Source organism: Pectinophora gossypiella, chromosome 8, assembly GCF_024362695.1.
Source record: "Pectinophora gossypiella chromosome 8, ilPecGoss1.1, whole genome shotgun sequence".
In the NCBI taxonomy this organism is placed as follows: Eukaryota; Metazoa; Arthropoda; class Insecta; order Lepidoptera; family Gelechiidae; genus Pectinophora; species Pectinophora gossypiella.
The window spans coordinates 11,429,656-11,448,820 of NC_065411.1; the positions used below are offsets into that span (position 1 = coordinate 11,429,656).

At 37.6% G+C, this 19,165-nt stretch overlaps 1 protein-coding gene across 1 annotated transcript; it reads right to left on the reverse strand.

Annotated features, from left to right (window-relative positions):
* Positions 1-1,098: 1,098 nt before the first annotated feature.
* LOC126369148 (lipase 3-like) lies at positions 1,099-2,536 on the reverse strand. Its single transcript, XM_050013441.1, has 2 exons — positions 2,124-2,536; positions 1,099-1,111 (listed from the first exon to the last, which is right to left on the reverse strand). The coding sequence occupies exons 1-2, from the start codon at positions 2,534-2,536 to the stop codon at positions 1,099-1,101; spliced, it is 426 nt and encodes a 141-aa protein (XP_049869398.1).
* Between the last annotated feature and the right edge of the window lie 16,629 nt (positions 2,537-19,165).

Sequence of the window (19,165 nt, forward strand, 5' to 3'; positions counted from 1 at the left end):
AATTACTTACGAATGTTATTTTATTTGACTCTACAAAATTTGAGTAAGTGCGTATATTATTTTCAATAGGCGCACGAATCCTTTATAGAGGTATACATTAAGTGATTTACGACTTTTAGTTCATAGATGACTGCGCAAAGATATAAATCTCCATCTTGGCAACGAAATCCGCTTATCATCGCCAAAAAAGTGACAGACCCTTTAAAAAATAATATTGTAGAGCCAATAGTAGCCTAGCCAAAGTCCTAAAATCAAATTCCGTTTACACTCGTGGTTCGTAGATTTTATCAGACAGATTTACAACTGACTTATTTTCAGATCGGATTTTGCTTGAATAATCGAAGGTTATTTAACAACCCGATTGAACAATAAACGAGAATGATCCTTTGAATGAACATATCACTCTAGCTTTATTCGAACGTACAATCATGAGCAATAACATGTACCCACTTTACAACCCTGTCGCACTGTCTTTTTTTTTTTTTTTTTTGTTTTGGTTTTCCCCGAAGGGTAAGGCAAAGGGAACTATGCCCATACAGCCATGTCTTACGTATTTTTTTTTCTTGATGATTAATGAAATGATGAAAGGTGATGAATGATGATGATGAAACCTAAGCCCCCACCCTCGGAGTAGACTCCTACTCCGAACCCCAAACGAATTAACTCAAAAGTCCGCATAAACTTTTGAGTTATGAAGCGGCTTCCCGGCACGAAGCGAAAATAGGCAGATACACTTTGTTCATTGAATACTCCAATACAATAACACTCGCGAATGTCTTCTGACTAACTTAATGCGATCATTAACCACAAAACACCACTTCGTATTAATTATTTAGATTACTCAATGAAGAAAGCAACTGTCCCGTTCCCGTCTCCCGCCGAAAAGCCTCGCACTGTCATATTTGACATTTAATGAGACTTACGGTTTAATTTGTCAAAAATGTTAATTTGACATGGTTTCAAAGTGTATATATATTAGAACTCGTGACCGTACAATACCTTACTCGTTTTGATATGAGATATTATTATGAATCACCTTGGTTTTGGTAAGTACTTTGGTAAGACTTGGGGGTACTTGACCCCAATACGACGGAGATGTTACCCGTAATATCTACAATATGAATAAAGGTATATTAAAAATAACAACATTAAAAATAATTGTCAAAAGCTTGAATGTAACAACTGATTGAACCACCGGATTGAATATAGATACCTATCTCACAACATGTTTGCGAAAAGTTTCCCATTACGTAACTGGCTTTATTGTTATTTTTTTTTGACGTGACTTATTGTAGATTTGCCGCAGATGGCATTAACTACTTGGCCGGACAAAAGGCTTTATTGTTAGGTACCTGGTATATCCTACAGTAACAACAAATTTGATTTTTAATATAGAAAACTAATAATAAAGTGACCTCGAATATTTGGGTATTTGGGCGAATCCCACTCTACGAACGATTCGCACCACGGCACACGGGATATTTTTTACGTTATTATAAATAAATAATATGCAGTCATGTTAGAATAGTATTTAATAACTGTTAAGTAATTTCAATAATCTTTTAACCACTAATTCCTTCACATCTTTAGCCCAAACATAGTCTATATGATTAAAATTTTTATATGGTACTCTATAAAAGTCTATAACGTTTGGTAATTTATTTTTTAGGATGCAAACATCGACTATATTTGCTAACCAATCATTGTCACCGTGGAATATAGCTATAGGAGCAACAATATTCTCAACAGGGTATGATGGTGGACTCATTGTCCCGTACACTTCCATATTTTTTATACCATAATCAAACATTTGAAAATCTCCTGACTTTGCATTTTGCGCATAATGCATGAACTGTTTTGTTGCTCCCCCCGACTGTGAATGTGCATATATAACAGGCAACTGTTTTGGATCTAATTGGTAGTAGTCAAACCCACTGAATAAAAAATTTAAATTAGCACATATTATAATAGCCATAACTGAAGTCCCACAAAGAAGATCTGTTAAGGCTCTGTTAAACTCACTATCACGATTGACTTCATATACTCCAAAAAACTTAAGAAGCTCATTAACTAATGGATATTCTTGCGTAAAAAGCTTCAAAACAGGACTGGTGGCGTGTGACATCCAGGCGACGGCTGATAGCGCAACCATGACCGAGATTTTTTCGTTGTACTCTGGTCGTTCGGAGCAGAGCACGAAGAATGTGGTGGTGCCCTGCGAGTGACCCACGTATTTGAGTGTGGGCTGACGAGTCTCGTACAGTATATAGTCGATCATAGCCGGCAGGTCGTAGCGGCCGATCTGGTCCCAGGTAAAGTTCCAGAAAAGTTTCTTATCGTAGTCCGGAGAGAGATACTTGTGGCGGCGCGAATATTTGTTCCCGCGAGCGTTGCCCAGCCAAACGTCGTAACCTGCAGATGCTAACAAGTAAGCAATTCCATTTTTGGGCCCAGCAGATATCCAACCATCAGCATTGCCTAGCAACCCGTGCATCAAAAACACCACGGGAGCACGTTCTTTAGGTATCCGGAACATTTTGAGAATGTAACCATCTTCTGTTTCAACTACATACTCTTTGAAGGGATATCCATATTTATGAACCAATTCAGCAATACTCAAATATTTGTCAGGGTTTCCGTATCGTATGAAATCGATTACTGCTGACCACTCAGTAGGTATGCTGTCAACTAAACATGATCTATTAGACTCAATAATATTAAGCACTTCCTGTATTTCTTCTGTCTTCGAATCATATTGGTATTCAGGAAAATGTATGCCGTGTTCTGAATTTCTAACCTGCTGGACGTGTATAGAAGTAATCAAGAATGCAATACGGAGCTTGATTGTAATAGACATTGTTAGACAATGGCACTTGGTAAAAAACAACACAATTAGTAGGTTATTTTTCGGTTTAAATAGCACTAAATGCTTGGATGAAACAAATTATGATACATTATGTCTAAGTTCGCTTTTAGGGTACCACTATCCGAATGTCCGTATCAAACCGACAAAAATATCGCGGCTATATGTTTATTTTGGAGTTATTTTCTACACAGTTTGTACTTAATGCGCATATATTACATACACATACATATATAAACAGACATATACGTCCCCCTGCTGGGCACAGACCTCCCCTCAATCAACTGGAGGGGGTATGGAGCATACTCCACCACGCTGCTCCAATGCGGGTTGGTGGAGGTGTTTATACGGCTAATAGCCGGGACCAACGACTTAACGTGCCCTCCGAAGCACGGAATCATCTTACTTTTTCGGAAAATCAGGTGATTCAAGCCTGAAAAGTCCTTACCAAACAAAGGACAGTCTCACAAAGTGATTTCGACAATGTCCCCATCGGGAATCGAACCCGGACCTCCAGATAGTGAGCTTAAAGCTCTAACCACTAGACCACCGAGGCTGTTATATTACATACAAGTGTTGTGAATTATTTACAACAGACAGACAAACAGACTTAGACTCACACCCTCAATCCCTAATAGGGTGAGTAGAGCCACTGTTGATACCAAGTACTAAGATGGATATAATGAACCTTATAGTGATATCAGCTTATCGTCCATTATGTTAGAAAGGACAGGATTCATCTGTCGGATTTAACGACATGCCCAAGAAAACAAGCAACTGAACGTGTTATATGTTATTTATTCGCTCCCTGCGTAGTAGCCTGTGTGTTGTAAATATTTACAGTTAGAACAAAATTCTACTCTACAATTGCCTATGTTGAGGGCTGGACTGCTTAGTCCTTACGCAGATTAATATTCATCTCCTCTCGTCTTTTTGTGTGGTGGCATACCGTTCTGGCTCGTCACAAAGGATACCTTTAATACTATAAATACGGAACTACGGATCTATTGAGCAGCGGCAACCCTAGGGCGGTGCGAGTTGTGCCACCGCACCGGGCGCCGATATGGGGGGAGGCAAAATCAACCAAGACTGGTTCACTTTGGCCGAAAACTAACTTCATCGGGTTAGATTGCTCATCCCGGGTACCCGTAAAGAACATTTTTTATTTTAAGAGGCTAAGGAGTGTCTTTGACATCTCGCACCACCTAAATATTTTGCTAGGACCGCCACTCCTATTGAGCTTTTGGTCGCTCAATAGAAACCCTGACACCTGATGTGGTCGGTAATTGCCCTCACAACCTACACGAGAAAAGAAAAATACGGAACTCCGACACAATCCGTGTCCAGCATACTCTTTCGCCTTGACAAATAATCGTTAACTGCCTAATTAGGCCTAATTAGGTTTCACCTAATTACATAGACCGTAATATAATTAAACGTAAAAATAAAATAGCCGGACCGTAAAACGTATAGCTGGATGAAACAACTTATAATTGACATGAACGCCTGTACTGTACCTATGATCCACAATAAATATATTTCATTTCAAAAAACCAAACCTACCAGGTAGGTCATGATTAACATAGACTCAGTGTTGGCAATTATAAATTACAAATTGTTAATTGGAACTAAAAATTCAACTAAATTTTCCCTAACAATCCAATTTTTTGTTTGAAAAAAATAATTCTTCTCCATTTTCTATCGTGTGGGTTGTGAGGTGAATTACCGACCTTATCAACCCTAGTATCAGGACTAAAAAAATACTTAATTGAAATTGTTTTTTACAAATTAGGTAATTACGCAAACATAATTGCAATTTCGAATTAATTTTCCATGCGAGCAGAGCATTGGCTTCGCTTGTGTGTACCTAATGTTACATTACATTGGAATCGAATCTCTAATAGGCAATAAGTAAAGCAATGCTTGAAGGCGAATGCTCGCAGATGAAAAATGTAATAATTTATTAAACGTTTAAAAAAATACATTAAATAATGTATGTAATATTACTAGCTCTGGAAAGTATTTTTTATTAAAACATATATTAGGGTCCAACCCGCTGCGCTGTGGAGTAGTGTAGCGGATTTGATAGGCCTTCTGCTTGAAGCTGTGGTATACATACAGGTTCGATGATTTCTTCTAGTCTATAAAACAATATCTGATCTAATACCACAAATTGAAAGTTTTGGTTTAAAACCTTCAGAAGAACTGAAGAAACAAAACATCTATAACAATCAATGATGCGCTCAGGATACTGTTTGGACTTCCGCGATTCTGTAGCGCTTCTCTCATGTTTGCTGAAGCGAGGATAGACTGCTTCTATACAATAATGAGGAAGAGAGGCGCCTCGACCCTAAATCGAATGTGTAAGAGTTCGAACAGTATCCTGAGTGTGCTGATCGGCAGGTGGGACGCGCCTATGTTCGCGCGGTGGATGCGATTGCACACATCTGGCAATCGTTAAACGAATGTGTCAATATCGTTAACTTATTTTATGTTTTCTACTAACAATAGGTTAAGACTGCATTTTTACTAACAACTATGGATTGTAAATCTGAAAATAAATGATTATTATTATTATAACAGAGGACACGAGAGAAATCATAACGGTTTAGTTTTTAAGGTACCGTAACGGGACACACGGTAGATATTGTATGTACTTTGAGCGTTGGGCTCACGATCTAGAGGTCCCGGGTTCAATTCCTGGTGGGGACATTTCAGAAAAATCACTTTGTGATCCTTGCTTTGGTTAGGATATTACAAGCTGATCACCTGATTAACCAAATATAAAATAATCCGTGCTTCGGAATTACTACTTAATGATGTAAGTTAGTAGTCGTTGCAAGGAGCTATGTCAGGGACCTTTGGCGGCGGAATAGTAACCCTGACACCGGCGTTGATGGGGCTGGTGTTCCACCTCACAACCCACACGATAGAGAAAGAAGATTTTAAAAAATGTAGCATTACAAATGCAGTCTAATAAATAAGCATTGCACTTGACCGAATTTATTATTTTAGTTACGGAACCATAAAAAGTGGAAATTGTTAATGCGTTCCAAACGAGCTACTCAAGGCGATTCAGACCCTCATCGTTTTTATCGACAACCCCTAGAGGTAAGCTTTCAGAGAAAAAGCGAACCGATGGATGATGTTAAAACTTTTCATACAAAAGATCTTGATTGATCGTTTCCTTACAGGTAGGAATACCACATACATAGGTATGTAGTATTCATAAATTAATATACTTACTAGCTTTTTAGGAACAGGTAGAAACTAAATAACATACTTTCTACACAAGCGCGGCTGTGTGCTTGACAAATGAATAGGACACCACTCGGCTTTTTAATCTTGGACGACAAATGAAAACTCCCCATTCATTAAGGAAATGATCAAAACTTTTCTTGGAAAAAAAATCCCTTAAAGAATTCCACGTAAATTAATAGCATGTCCTTTATTCAACACGACGACGGGGCTGTGGGAGATAGACACTTTTGAATTATTTTTTTTTTACTGAGTAAGATTTATTTTCTTTTTTAAATCAACGTAATTTAGACACTTTCTACGAAGAGAAAGGCCCTTAGTAACGTTTTAGGGTCGTTATATTTTTTCATCAGGTTATAAAAATTAAGTAGTTTTAGCTGTTTTGTTCAAGTACACTTTTAAAAACACACTTTGTACTAACCATTCCCCTCAGCATTCGTTACGATGTCACTAACAACCCTGTACGTATTAAATAGACACAATTAGATGTACTTAAAAGGGAAAATTGTTAACTATCCATGCATTCACAGACCAAAAGAATGAAACGTACGACTGTTCCATACCGTTGAAATCTAAAAATTAGAAAAGTAACAAAGACCTGGAAGTGTAATATGCAATGTACGTAGGCAGAAAATATGATCCATTGGTGCCCATACAGAGACATCAGGGTGAAAAACAACAACACTCGTTCATCCGTTTTCATAAAGCGCGACGGATGACACGTTGTGAAGTAGGCATGAGCACATCCATCACTTAGGACACTTTGTATGTGAGGTAAGAAATATAAAGATATATTATGTACCTACTCAAGAAACATAATTACTTACCTACTTTATACAAGGACGACGCCAGAAGGATTTTCCAAGTATGCATTGTGGCATGCTGTTCCACTGTTCGCATTCATACCAAAATAAAGATAGATTTTAGTAGATTTTCTCATTATGCGGTTTTATTATCAGTTAGGTATACCTAATCTATTACATGTAGGTCCGTATCATAAATATCGTGGTTATAACTACCTACTTAGAACGTTTCCATGTTGTTTATTTTTGTAGACGAATGGTCGTAGAAGTTAGCTGAATGTAGATTTATACCAACCGATATGAATAGGCTATTGTCGCACTACTTATTGTCGCAACTATGTAGTTCACAGGGTTAAACCAGTAAGTAGTTATTTTTTTCTGAATAAGATTGCTTTAGAAAAATCTGACTGGCTGACATTGCCCCGTTTTTCTTGGATTTTCATAAAGTTTCGTTGATTTGAAAGTTCGAAAATTAAATCCCCCAATTTTATAATTGATGCTAATTGTATTCAATTTTCAATTCAGGCGTTGATTTAATGTATGCTATTAAGAACAGAACAGAAGTCCCAAGTTTTTATGATTTATGTAAATGAAGAGCCTTGAAAGATTGAATTACGAGCTTCACTTGTAAACAAAGTAAAAAAATCGAGAAATGCTAACGTACTTGGAAACAACGTGTTCGTATTATTAATGAATCTGTGGCCGACTTTGAACATTGTTCTAAAACGAAAATTTCGCTGAAAAGCTGCTTCGACATTCACAAAAGGTTTTCCGATATTTCTCTGAATATTCATGTACATTCGTGTTCTGGTAATTAAAAAAAGAAGAACTGTAATTACGCACGACAAACTCCAGAGATTCAGCTTTGTTTGTATTTGTAGATGTATTTTGCAATAACCGTATTATATCTATTATTCATGCTTATTGTGGATTGTTTCAGAATTTTTCATAGATCAGATGTAGTGAAAATATTCTTAGGTACCTACCTTCTCACTAGCTAGTTCACTGTAAACTGTAATTTAATAATATTTTAAATCATTATCTTCCAGCTGAAGTCAACCTTTGGATACCAGATCGGAGCCGAAGATAAGCGAAACAGCTTAATATACTAAAAGTACTTACCTAGATAGTAATATTAATAATATAAAATATATTTATATTTCAAGACGAGGAAAATAACGTAACGTTACCTAAGAATTTAGGTTATAAATTCGAACGTCTTGTTATAAATTTTGTAGACTCGTTGTCTTTAGAGGCCGCTTTATGGCTAAAATAAAAGTCGAACCTTCTGCTTACTATAGAGATAAAAAAATGACCCCCAGATTACGATAGGGTTATATTGGCTAAGCCTTCTCTTGTTCGTAGCAATCGTGTCGTAAAAGGAATTGCGCCCATTGAAGAGGTCTCTTGATGGACGAAAACCTATATACCTACAGTTGTATATATATTGGGTAGCTACCCAACCTATAGTCGCCTTTGATAGTCGCGCTAAGCTGGACTTGAGAAAATTGAACACGTATCGTGGAGAAGTAGGAGGGGGTAGTGATTTCCGTAACTGAGTTTTAGTTGAACTTAAAGCACTGCACACTCCGATAAACTATAAATTGATTTTTAAGTAGGTAAGTACTTTAAGTATTACTGGCTACTGATTATTATTGAATATCTTCATCGTACCTACATCATGTTCATGTTCATCAAGTTGTTTGAACTGCAATGGTGCTAATTCCTGTAAATACCATCTAATTATATATTAAGTTATATCTGTCATTTTCTTGTCCGGCGAAAAGGAAAGGGACGGGTAATCGACAAGCATAAAATTTATGGAACACACGTCAATTTTAAGCACAAATCTAAACCAACCATCTAAAAATTTTACATCCGTCAATAACCCGACACAGTTAAGTAGACAGCACGTCAAACGGATTGCATACGAGTGACGTACCTTTTGATTCGCCCGGGTTATTCATTCATTTACTCATTCTTCCTAAAATTAAGAGCTGTGAATCACCCGTCCCTTTCCTTTTCGACGGATATGAAAATGACGGATATAACTTAAAATAAAATTAGGCGGTGTCTGCAGGAATCGGGGCCAATAGCTGCATAAAAAAATATTTAAGTAGTAACACAATGAGGGACTTTCCAATCGACGTTCCCCAAACACACGATAGATGGCGTTGTTCACTTTTAACGTAATAATTACTTATTTTCTCATTGCTGGGGTACATATTTTTTTCAAAATGTAATGTAATGGCAGAAGCATAGTATAAAACTAATTGATGCTTGATATTTGGATCACATTATACTTAGTTGTAATTGTACCTGGGTGTAATAAAAATGGTCATCATTTATACCCAAAACCAAAGATAAAAGATGCATATGTCTGTTATCCATGAAATTAAAAGTTTAAACGAAGAAAAAACTTAACAACGCCATCTATCGTGTTTTTGGGGAACGCCGATTGGAAAGTCCGTCATTGTAGATAAAACCAGCTACAAAAATACTCCTATTAGGTACTTAGAAAATACACGAAATGTCAAATCACGGTCATCAATAAAGTTCAAAATTACGAGCCATAAGTACGTAATTCAATTCGATGTCGCTATCAGACTGTTTCCACAGCGTTTAACTTTTTGAATTATTTAATTTGTAACAAAGCTTGGTACAGCGTGGCCGAAACTACATTAGTTAGCCTTTGTTGCTTCGCCGCTTTCACCCTGTCATCGCTGAATAATACTAAGCAACGGGTTTCATTACATCACGAAACATTAAACATTCTAGCTACCTATTATTTATTAAAGGTCGTGTTTCTGTTTTGCGACTCGGTTTTGTCGTTGGATACTGGCATTTAGTTTTATTATAATCTTCATGCTATATTTTATTTTAATCTTTAATCTAAATTTACCCCAAACACTAGTTTACTAACAGTGGAAATGGAAATACAATTTCAAACATTGAACTAGTAAATATGCACATACATTATTCATATTGTTAGTATTTTGGTCGTGTGTACGTGGGGTATTGCCCGGAAACGTGGACCACATTTATCAGGCTGTGGGGCTGTGCATCAGGTGTTCAGACTCCAATAGGGTTATTACAATTTATTTTGTGTATCAGCCTTTAAGTATACCCATATTGTCAAGTAAGAGGAGTTATTCACCGTGATCATAATTGTCTGGTTAACTATTTTGTCGTGAATGGCCGCCTTTTTTACTTAGGCACTACTGCTAGTAGTGCCATGAGAGATTTTCTCTCCCGTGACACGTAATATAAACCGTGCCTCGGAAGGCATGAGCCGTCAGTCCCAGTTTGGTATTACTTACTGATGTAAGTAAGTACGTGTGCACTGCATTCCTTCGAGGCAATGACGTCATAAACCGTCTGAAACAGACGTATAAGGCCAATGATGATGATGATGAAGTACGTAGTCGTTATATGAGTCACGTCAGGGCCCTTTGGCGGCTCAATTATAACCCTGGTAGGTTGATGAGGTTGCCATCCACCGCACAACCCACACCATAGAAGAAAAAGATTACAAATAAACTTGCCTTCGTGAATCGGAAGTGAGCTACAACATTCATCACTCCGTTAAACTAAACACAATATTTACTTGAGGGATACTTATACTGATGTGAGTGTATGTATAATTGTATAGGTATGTATTGTAGAGGTAAGAACGCGTATAATGTACATCGCGTGTAGATGTAGTGTATTTGATGTTTGGCCCAACCTGAAGCCTAATACGTTGTAGTGTTATGGTTAAAATTACCCTCAGATTGCTATTTTTTTTTTTAAATTTACAGCGTCTTAATAGTATTACAAAAACTAACATAACATAACATAAATAGCCTATATACGTCCCACTGCTGGGCACATGCCTCCCCTCAATCAACCGGAGGGGGTATGGAGTATACTCCACCACGCTGCTCCAATGCGGGTTGGTGGAGGTGTTTTTACGGCTAATAGCCGGGACCAACGGCTTAACGTGCCCTCCGAAGCACGGAATCATCTTACTTTTCGGACAATCAGGTGATTCAAGCCTGAAAAGTCCTTACCAAACAAAGGACAGTCTCACAAAGTGATTTCGACAATGTCCCCATCGGGAATCGAACACGGACCTCCAGGTCGTGAGCCAAAAAAAAAATTACAAAAACTAAAGTATATAAATTGGAAGGCCATTACAAACTTCTACATACAATTGTAAATGTAAACAGTTTTAGCAAAGAACGGAAGATGCGCCGTATATCGATGCATCAGTGTGCATAAATTATATATTTATGTGTGTGTGTGTGTGTGTGTGTGTGTGTGTGTGTGTGTGTGTGTGTGTGTGTGTGTGTGTGTGTGTGTGTGTGTGTGTGTGTGTGCTATAATTTAAATGTTGGTCTCTATAGAGCCTTCTTAACACAAAACTGAATTGCTAACTGAGCCGTGGTAACCCAGTTGGTAGAACGCCTCTCACTTTGAGGTCACAGGTTCGAATCCAGCACAGGCCTGAACCAATGACTGTCGAATTTGTTTTCAAATTCATGTTTGGATAATACCTAAATGATTATCACGGGCTCAGCGGTGAAGGAAAACATCGCGAGAAAACCCACATTCCCGAAAAATGCATTTACAGAGATTATGACTTAACCTATATTGGGCTGGTATTCCCTTCACGGGTTGGAAGGTCAGAAAGGCAGTCGCTTAAAAAGTCGCGTAAAAACCGGACCTCTCAAATCTTCAAGTTAGGTAAGCTGTGAAAAACGGGATAATGCTAGGGAGATTAATTAGTAAAACATTTTGTCAGCGTTTTCCACTAGTTTAACATTCTTTGCGTCAGACACTCCGCAGATTGGAAAATGTCTCCCGAGCTAGCTCAGCAATACAGATCGTCGTAAATTTGGATTTCTGAGCGCTCTGGAATTTTTCCAAAGAGATATCAGCATTGCGTCGTGCCGTCTCTAATTTATATGGATACTGCGTAGCTGCGATATACAGAAACTGCAGCACCTAATAGCAAGTACTTGATTAATATTACTTATAGAAATATTATAGACATTTGTTTGCATTGCGCACAATGTCAAATTGCATTATTACTTTTTTAGATGAATTGCTTCTATGCAGCCATTTTAACCCCCCTGCAGTCATCACACACCCAGTGACAGAATGACGACCTGTCTACTGCTGTAGTGACAAACTCACTGCCGTGCGATCATGACGTAAGTACGCTATAAGTAATCAACTACTTAAATACAATAAATAAAAATAGTTTATTTTCCAAATCAACATAACAATATGTGAATAAGTATTCCCATTAGTACTAAAAAGATTTGTGTCGGGAATGACTCGCTTGCTTCCATCCTTATTTAGATATATAAATGAATGATTTAGAAATTTACACTAATGAACTTAACCATATGTATTAGACGTAATTTAATGTAAAAAAACTACTTACTTTAATAAACTTTTAGATGAATTCCTTCGAACCCCCCATTTTAAACCCCCCCCCCCTGCTGACAGATAAAAATAATGATGTTCCATTTTCGCTTCGGGGATAAGTCAAAGATCATTTTAAACAAGCTGTTGTGATTTCCTTATTTAAGCCAAGGCAGCACCTAGTATCGGTAACCCCATAAATTCAGTTATATCTCATTCTAGGGATTATCTTTGTCGGTTTGGGTGTATTATTATAATTAATCATGTCCCATTGTTTGTACACATTGTGTATCCGTATCAGGGCAGGACAAGCAGAAACAAAGGGGCTTCGCCGATAATATGTTAAGGTATTGATAGAATATATCCTTTCCAATTTCACTTGTGGTACAGAAATGCTGTGGAGAAATTAAGTAGAGATGGGCAGGACACTTGGATGGGCAAGATGGGAAGACAACAGATTTTGGTTACGGAATGGTGGCGAAGGGATGATATACGATATCGAGGCAGACCATAAGCCCGATGGTTGGATGACATTGTGATGTACGCCGAGTGACAGTGGATGAGACTTACACAGGACCGGCAGTGGGTGGTTACAGGCTGAGCAGACAGATAGAAAGAAATGCGCCGATCTGCGTGTGTTATTTTTTAGGTGAACCGGAGCGCATTTAATGAAGTAAGTACTTACGCCTCGTAGCAACTCCTTTCTTTTAATCTGGTCGATCCGGTTACAAACGACTTCGGTAGTGTCGACTACGGTGACTCCAAGGAGAGTTCTCAGCGCTCCTCATTTGACCGACCAAATGGTTAGTGCCATTTGAGCGAGATCTACAATAAAAAACACGTCAAAAATGATAATAAAATAGACGAATGAAGGAAAAAAATACCAGCAGGTACAAAACATAATTTCACAGAAACTTAATAATCTATTATTATAAACATCATACTGAAATTGAAAATCCCGAGAAATTTATTTTCGGAGGTATGTGACCTATATTGAGAAGGTCAGACAGGCAGTCGCTTCTTTAAAAAACCAGTCCTGTTAAATATTTAAGTTAGGTAAGCGGACCCTGTGAAAAACGGGATAATGCTAGAGAGGTGATGATGATACTGAAATTGAAAGATCAGCCTTCAAACCTACAGACTTACGTACCTTACTCAAATCACAAGATAAAATTATTGTTCATTCCTTTGTCTATTCTGTTATTTGTGAGAGAACGATCAATAAGAACTGCTTTGTGTTACGAAACGAGATAACGAAATCTTATTATTCGTGATAATGTAGGTATACAAATTTAGGGGAGGGATTCGAAGTCAAACCCGTGACCTCTGAATCGTGAGCCCAACGGCCAACCACTAGACCACATACTTAGTTTTATTGATTATTCTATGGCTGTAGCATAGAATAAGGAATAATACTACGTATAGAACGGCAACTCTCCGCTCCCCACCAGCGGCTGAACTAGCTTTACCTCAGCCCCCCTTGATCTTACTTTAGTCGTCAGCCGTCACACACACAGATGCGCGTGTACGATAATGTCAATGTATAGTGTCTGTGTAAAACTAAGTGTTTTGTAAGAAGTGTCCGAGGTGTAGCAAAAGGTAAAGGTTGTAACAAAAACACTTTGTTTCGCAAAGTCTAGTATATTGCTGGGAAATTGACTGTTACACGAAGCATGAACTTTGAAGCAACTTTGTGGATATATTATGTTCTTGTTAGCTTGCTCGCTACATTGGTTTTTATACAAGTTTTGTGTACCCACTGTCGAAGTACTTATTTGTTTTGCTACATCCAGAATATTTATAGATTAACCTACTTTAGAGGTATATCAATACATCATACTGATTGAATTCGCGCAATAGTTTGGTTCATATATAATTAATTGCGATTTCCAGGACTTGTACGCGGTTAATGGCAATGGGCTCGCCCCCTGTTATATGTGACTTAAACATAGCTGACTGGTATATTATGTTAGGTATGTCCATACATCATAATTTGAACCGCTTCTACATATATACCTATCTCCACCGATAGTGAAGATCCCTATCGTTATGTTGTTTTCACGGGATCCGCTAACCTAACCTGAAGTATTGACAGGTCTGGTTTTATATAGAAGGGAAAACCAGGCTTGTATTGGACACACACAGCTGTCAGGTAGACAGATACAGGTAGGTAGGTTCTATAAGTATACCTAAGTTCACAATATGTAGGGTACCTAAGCGAGGGATAGTTGGCAATAGTTTTTTTAGACCTTATCAAAGAAAAACACAAAACAATGTTAAGTACTATAAACATAATTTAAATTTTAATTATTTAACTTTGGGATATAAGACACAAAACTAACATTTTGTAAACGAGAACGCTTAAAAATATATTTAAAAGACGCATTAGGCCATCTCTCCCGAGGTGTCCGAGTTTAATGGCCACACATTTCTAAAGAGTTTAATTATTTTTATAGACTACTCTATTACCTAAATGGAACTAGAAATAGAATTCAGAACTTACGGACTGAGCGGGGCTACATGTCATCATAAAAACAATCCGCAGCCACTTCTAAAATTTGTTTAAAGATCAATAGATGTAGATATAGCTACATACAATTTCATGAGCTACAGAGGTTATGACCTCTAGAATTAATATTTAATTTAAGTATTCAAATATGAACCATAATAAAGACTATTGAGAACCGGAGAGGAAATATGATTGGCCACCTGATACGACATGATTCGTTTATAAAAAACATCATAGAAGGAAAAATTTAAGGAAAGAGAGGAAGGGGTAGGTAGGACCTAGGAGAACATTTATGAAACAAATAAAAGAGAAGGTCGTGTCGTATCAAGAGGTGAAGGATTTGGCGGGAAGAAGAGAGGAATGGCTAGTGCGGGGTTCGCCAGTAATGTATACATGTTTAAGTTTTTTGATAAATAAACATATTCTATTGTATGTATAGCATATCTATGGCGATTGGCGACTCCATCGACAAGAGCGCAGCAGCTCTTAAATAAAGAGAGATATTTCAATATGAGCAATCGGAGTTTCGTGGTGAAATCAATTTTCTTGTGACGACATTATAAGTTGCCAAACACCAAAGCTAAAGCAAATAAATTGAGAACTGGTGAAGTGAGCTTTTTGTAAAATAATTGGAAAATTGGTAAAGCTTGAGGATGGACGATGTTTTTAATAAAGAATAAGAACATTAATTTTTAAATGTTGTTGTAGGTGTATGCATTTCAGGGTCCTAGAGGGACGTATTGACCAAATAGGAGATGTCCTTAGAAAAGGTTCAGTAAGATCTACGAACCGGCATGCGTGTATGAAACGATTGATGAATTTGGAGGAAGCAAGAGAAGTATGTCAGGATCGAAGCAAGTGCAATTCCATAGTCTCTGCTTAACCCCGATGAGAAATAGGCGTGAGTTTATGTATGTAACTTGTAGGTACATTTCGCTCTATTAGACGTTTTCTTTATAAGCTTCACCTGTGGGTATGATTTAAGGGATCTTACCTGCGTATGGAATTGGCTTTTGATAGAAAAGAGTTGATAAGGCTACAATGACAAGAGATGATGATGATACGTCGGTTATATGAGAGTCATGCCAAAGGAAACTGGATAGGTAAGTACTTATTCGAAAATTAAAAAATAAATTCTTTATTACAACTAGGCTCTTTGCAATGTAATTATTCACCACAAACAAACGCACACACATCACGCACGCTACAGTTTTCTATTCGTCTTAACTACTGGAAAAAGTAATCATACTTATTTATTCACCTGTCCTGGTAAGTATATTATTTATAAACAAACTAAAGCTATTTTTCGCCGAAACTTTCGTTTCAGAAAAATGTTCAAACAACCTCCGTCAAAGACTTGTATATTTAACTGGTGTACTCAAGGAGGGCACTTTTCCGCAATTTAAACTTTGTGTGATGCTCGTAAACTCATTTATTTTGAGGGAATCAAGGGCACTTCGTTAACAAACATTAATTGGACTTCTGTTTGTGCTTTTTGACAAACTAACTAGATTTAAATAAAATTAAAATATTTTTTGACAAACTAGTTTAATTTGGACGAAAAAGAAAACAAAAATACTTTCATAGGTGTAGTCCATTTTACATACCGAACTTGATTCTGCCAACTGACTATTTCATAGTTTGGCGGAGCGTTTTTCAAAGTTGAAGTTCTGAAAATAGTAGAAGAGTTTACTGAAAATAATTGAAAACAGACGGAGTCAAACATTTGGACGCCTAGTACGCCATGTAGTATATACTCGAGGGTGGGCGAACGTAGTGGACGGCCAAGACTAAGTTATTTGGACCAAATAAAAAAATGGCTCACGACCTCATACAAGCAGATCAAGAAACTTGCAAAAGATCGATACTTAAATCAGGAAAGAGCTCCACTGACAAGAGCCTAGCATTTAAATTTTGAATGAAGACTTAATTTGAATACAATTCTTACAGTTCTTACTTTTTTATTCACTATTACCTCATTTCTAACTCGTAGTAGGTACTAATGCAGCCATTGATATTAATGAATGCAGCGGAAAGACCTATAAATCATAAACAATAATTAAGTTTCAGTCAGTTTCAGGTAACTGTGTGGCGATGTGGTTCTAACCACCCCAGTGCCCCATCCCATACGTATTAATATTTGGGTTAATATATGAACACCTACAGACCCTTTTCCAACCTCGTGTTTATAAATAGGTACCTATGCTGATTTCTCCTACATTTTTATCTTTGTTTTCCTACACAAAGTGTACCCAGTGATGGATGAATTCATGCTTATTTTATTATGGCGTGTCATCCGTCATCGCGCATTATGTAAATGGATGAATGAATGTTGTTGTTCACCTTGATGTCTCTATATGCCAATGGATCATATTACTTCAATGGGGGCCTACAGGCCAACAGCCAACAACATAATGGGTAGACAAACCCCTCGGAATTGCAGTTGTTATGACTTACCTACTTACTTCAAGATACGCTATGGAGCCAGTGACTATGAAATTATTGAAATTGCTATTAGCATATTGTAGAGATATAAGTATCGCTCGCAAAGTGATTTCGACAATGTCCCTATTGGGAACCTGGCCCGCCAGATCGAGAGCCTAATCTTAAACAAGGAAATATCAACTATAATATTATGATGTTACGAACGTGTAAGTACCTATTTATTACGAGTAACTACATACGTTTACAAACAACTTTCATCCATTAATTGAATTCTTCCAATTCAAACTGTAAATAATCTTACTACTTCCGTATATTATCTAGAAGATATGAATGCATGGGATTAACTGTCTGGGAACTGATATTAGAGAGCCAAATTACTAAATTGTATAACAATTATTTTATGTTTATTTTTAAAAGAACGTCTAGGGCCCTGTGCCGAGGTTTTTCTTGCAACTTCTCTTCCTCGGTTATCAGGTTGTGAGAAGCTGCAATAGTTTTAGGCATTCGTTATGTAAAAAATGACGATTGAAAGTGTAACTATGTTTAACCTACTGTAATTTAAATATGATTTACAAAAAGGTGACTTTGTTTTTATGATAGCAATCTAGGTACTTATACATATTATATTGCCCTAATATAATTATAATGTTTCTGCTCTTGATTGCACTTTGATACTTGCTATTAAAGTAACCCGTAACGTAACCTTCGTCACGATAATCTTAATTAAGTAAGTTTGACGCAGTACTAAACTAATCGAGCCGAAGCCCAACTTTGAGTTTAGCTTGAAACTTCGTACTAAGTTTCCATTATAAATCTATTTTGCCTGACGGAGGTGTAGGTACCTAACCTTCAACATCGTACACCTATGGTGTATTTACTTCGCTAAGTGAAGATACCTTCTATAGATTCTTTTTTTTTGACGTGACTTATTGTAGATTTGCCGCAGATGGCATTAACTACTTGGCCGGACAAATGGGGAGCGCTGAAGGCTCTCACCCGGTACAACGTTTAAGACAACAGGCCTGAGGGTGCCCAGTTGGGCGCGAACCTCGGCTCAGGGTGTCGTCTGAGACGAAAAATATTTGAAAGAATTAATCGACCCTAGTGGGTCGATAGCGATAAGCGCTGAATGAGGGAAATCGTCGGCCACGCCGCCACGAAGTGTTTGGTGTCGCGAGCTGATTGGCTGCCTCTATGGCTCTTCTATAGATTCACTTGCATCATCTCCCTAGCGTTATCCCGTTTTTCACAGGGTCCGCTTCCCTAACCTGAAGATTTGACAGGTCCGGTTTTTTACAGAAGGGATTGCTTGTCTGACCTTACTACACGCGAAGGGAAAACCAGCCCAAAACAGGTTAGGTCACATACCTCCGAAAATGCATTTCTTGGGAATGTGGGTTTCCTCGCAATGTTTACCTTCGCCGCCGAGCACGTGATAATCCTATATGATCCAAACATGAATTCTAAAATAAATTCGACAATCATTGGTTTAGGCCTGTGCTGGATTTGTGACCTCAAAGTGTGAGACAAGCGTTCTACCAACTGGGCTACCGCGGTTCATAGATTATAGATTCACTTCCAACCCCACCAAAACATATAATACGTAGGTAGTACAATAGTACCAACCTACAACCAAAGTGAATTTGCCAAGTAATCAGAAGACAACTTGCAGTTAGTAACTTTTGATACGATGTCTAGATGGATATTATGATGAACCATACGGTGATGTCAGAAAGGTCACAAACCCTCATAATCATAATGACCCGCCTAGAAAGCTGGGAAGTTCAACTGCTTAACTTACTTGTGGCTCTGCTCACCCTATTATAGATTACGAACGTGAGTTTATGTAGGTACGTACACATTTGGAATTAA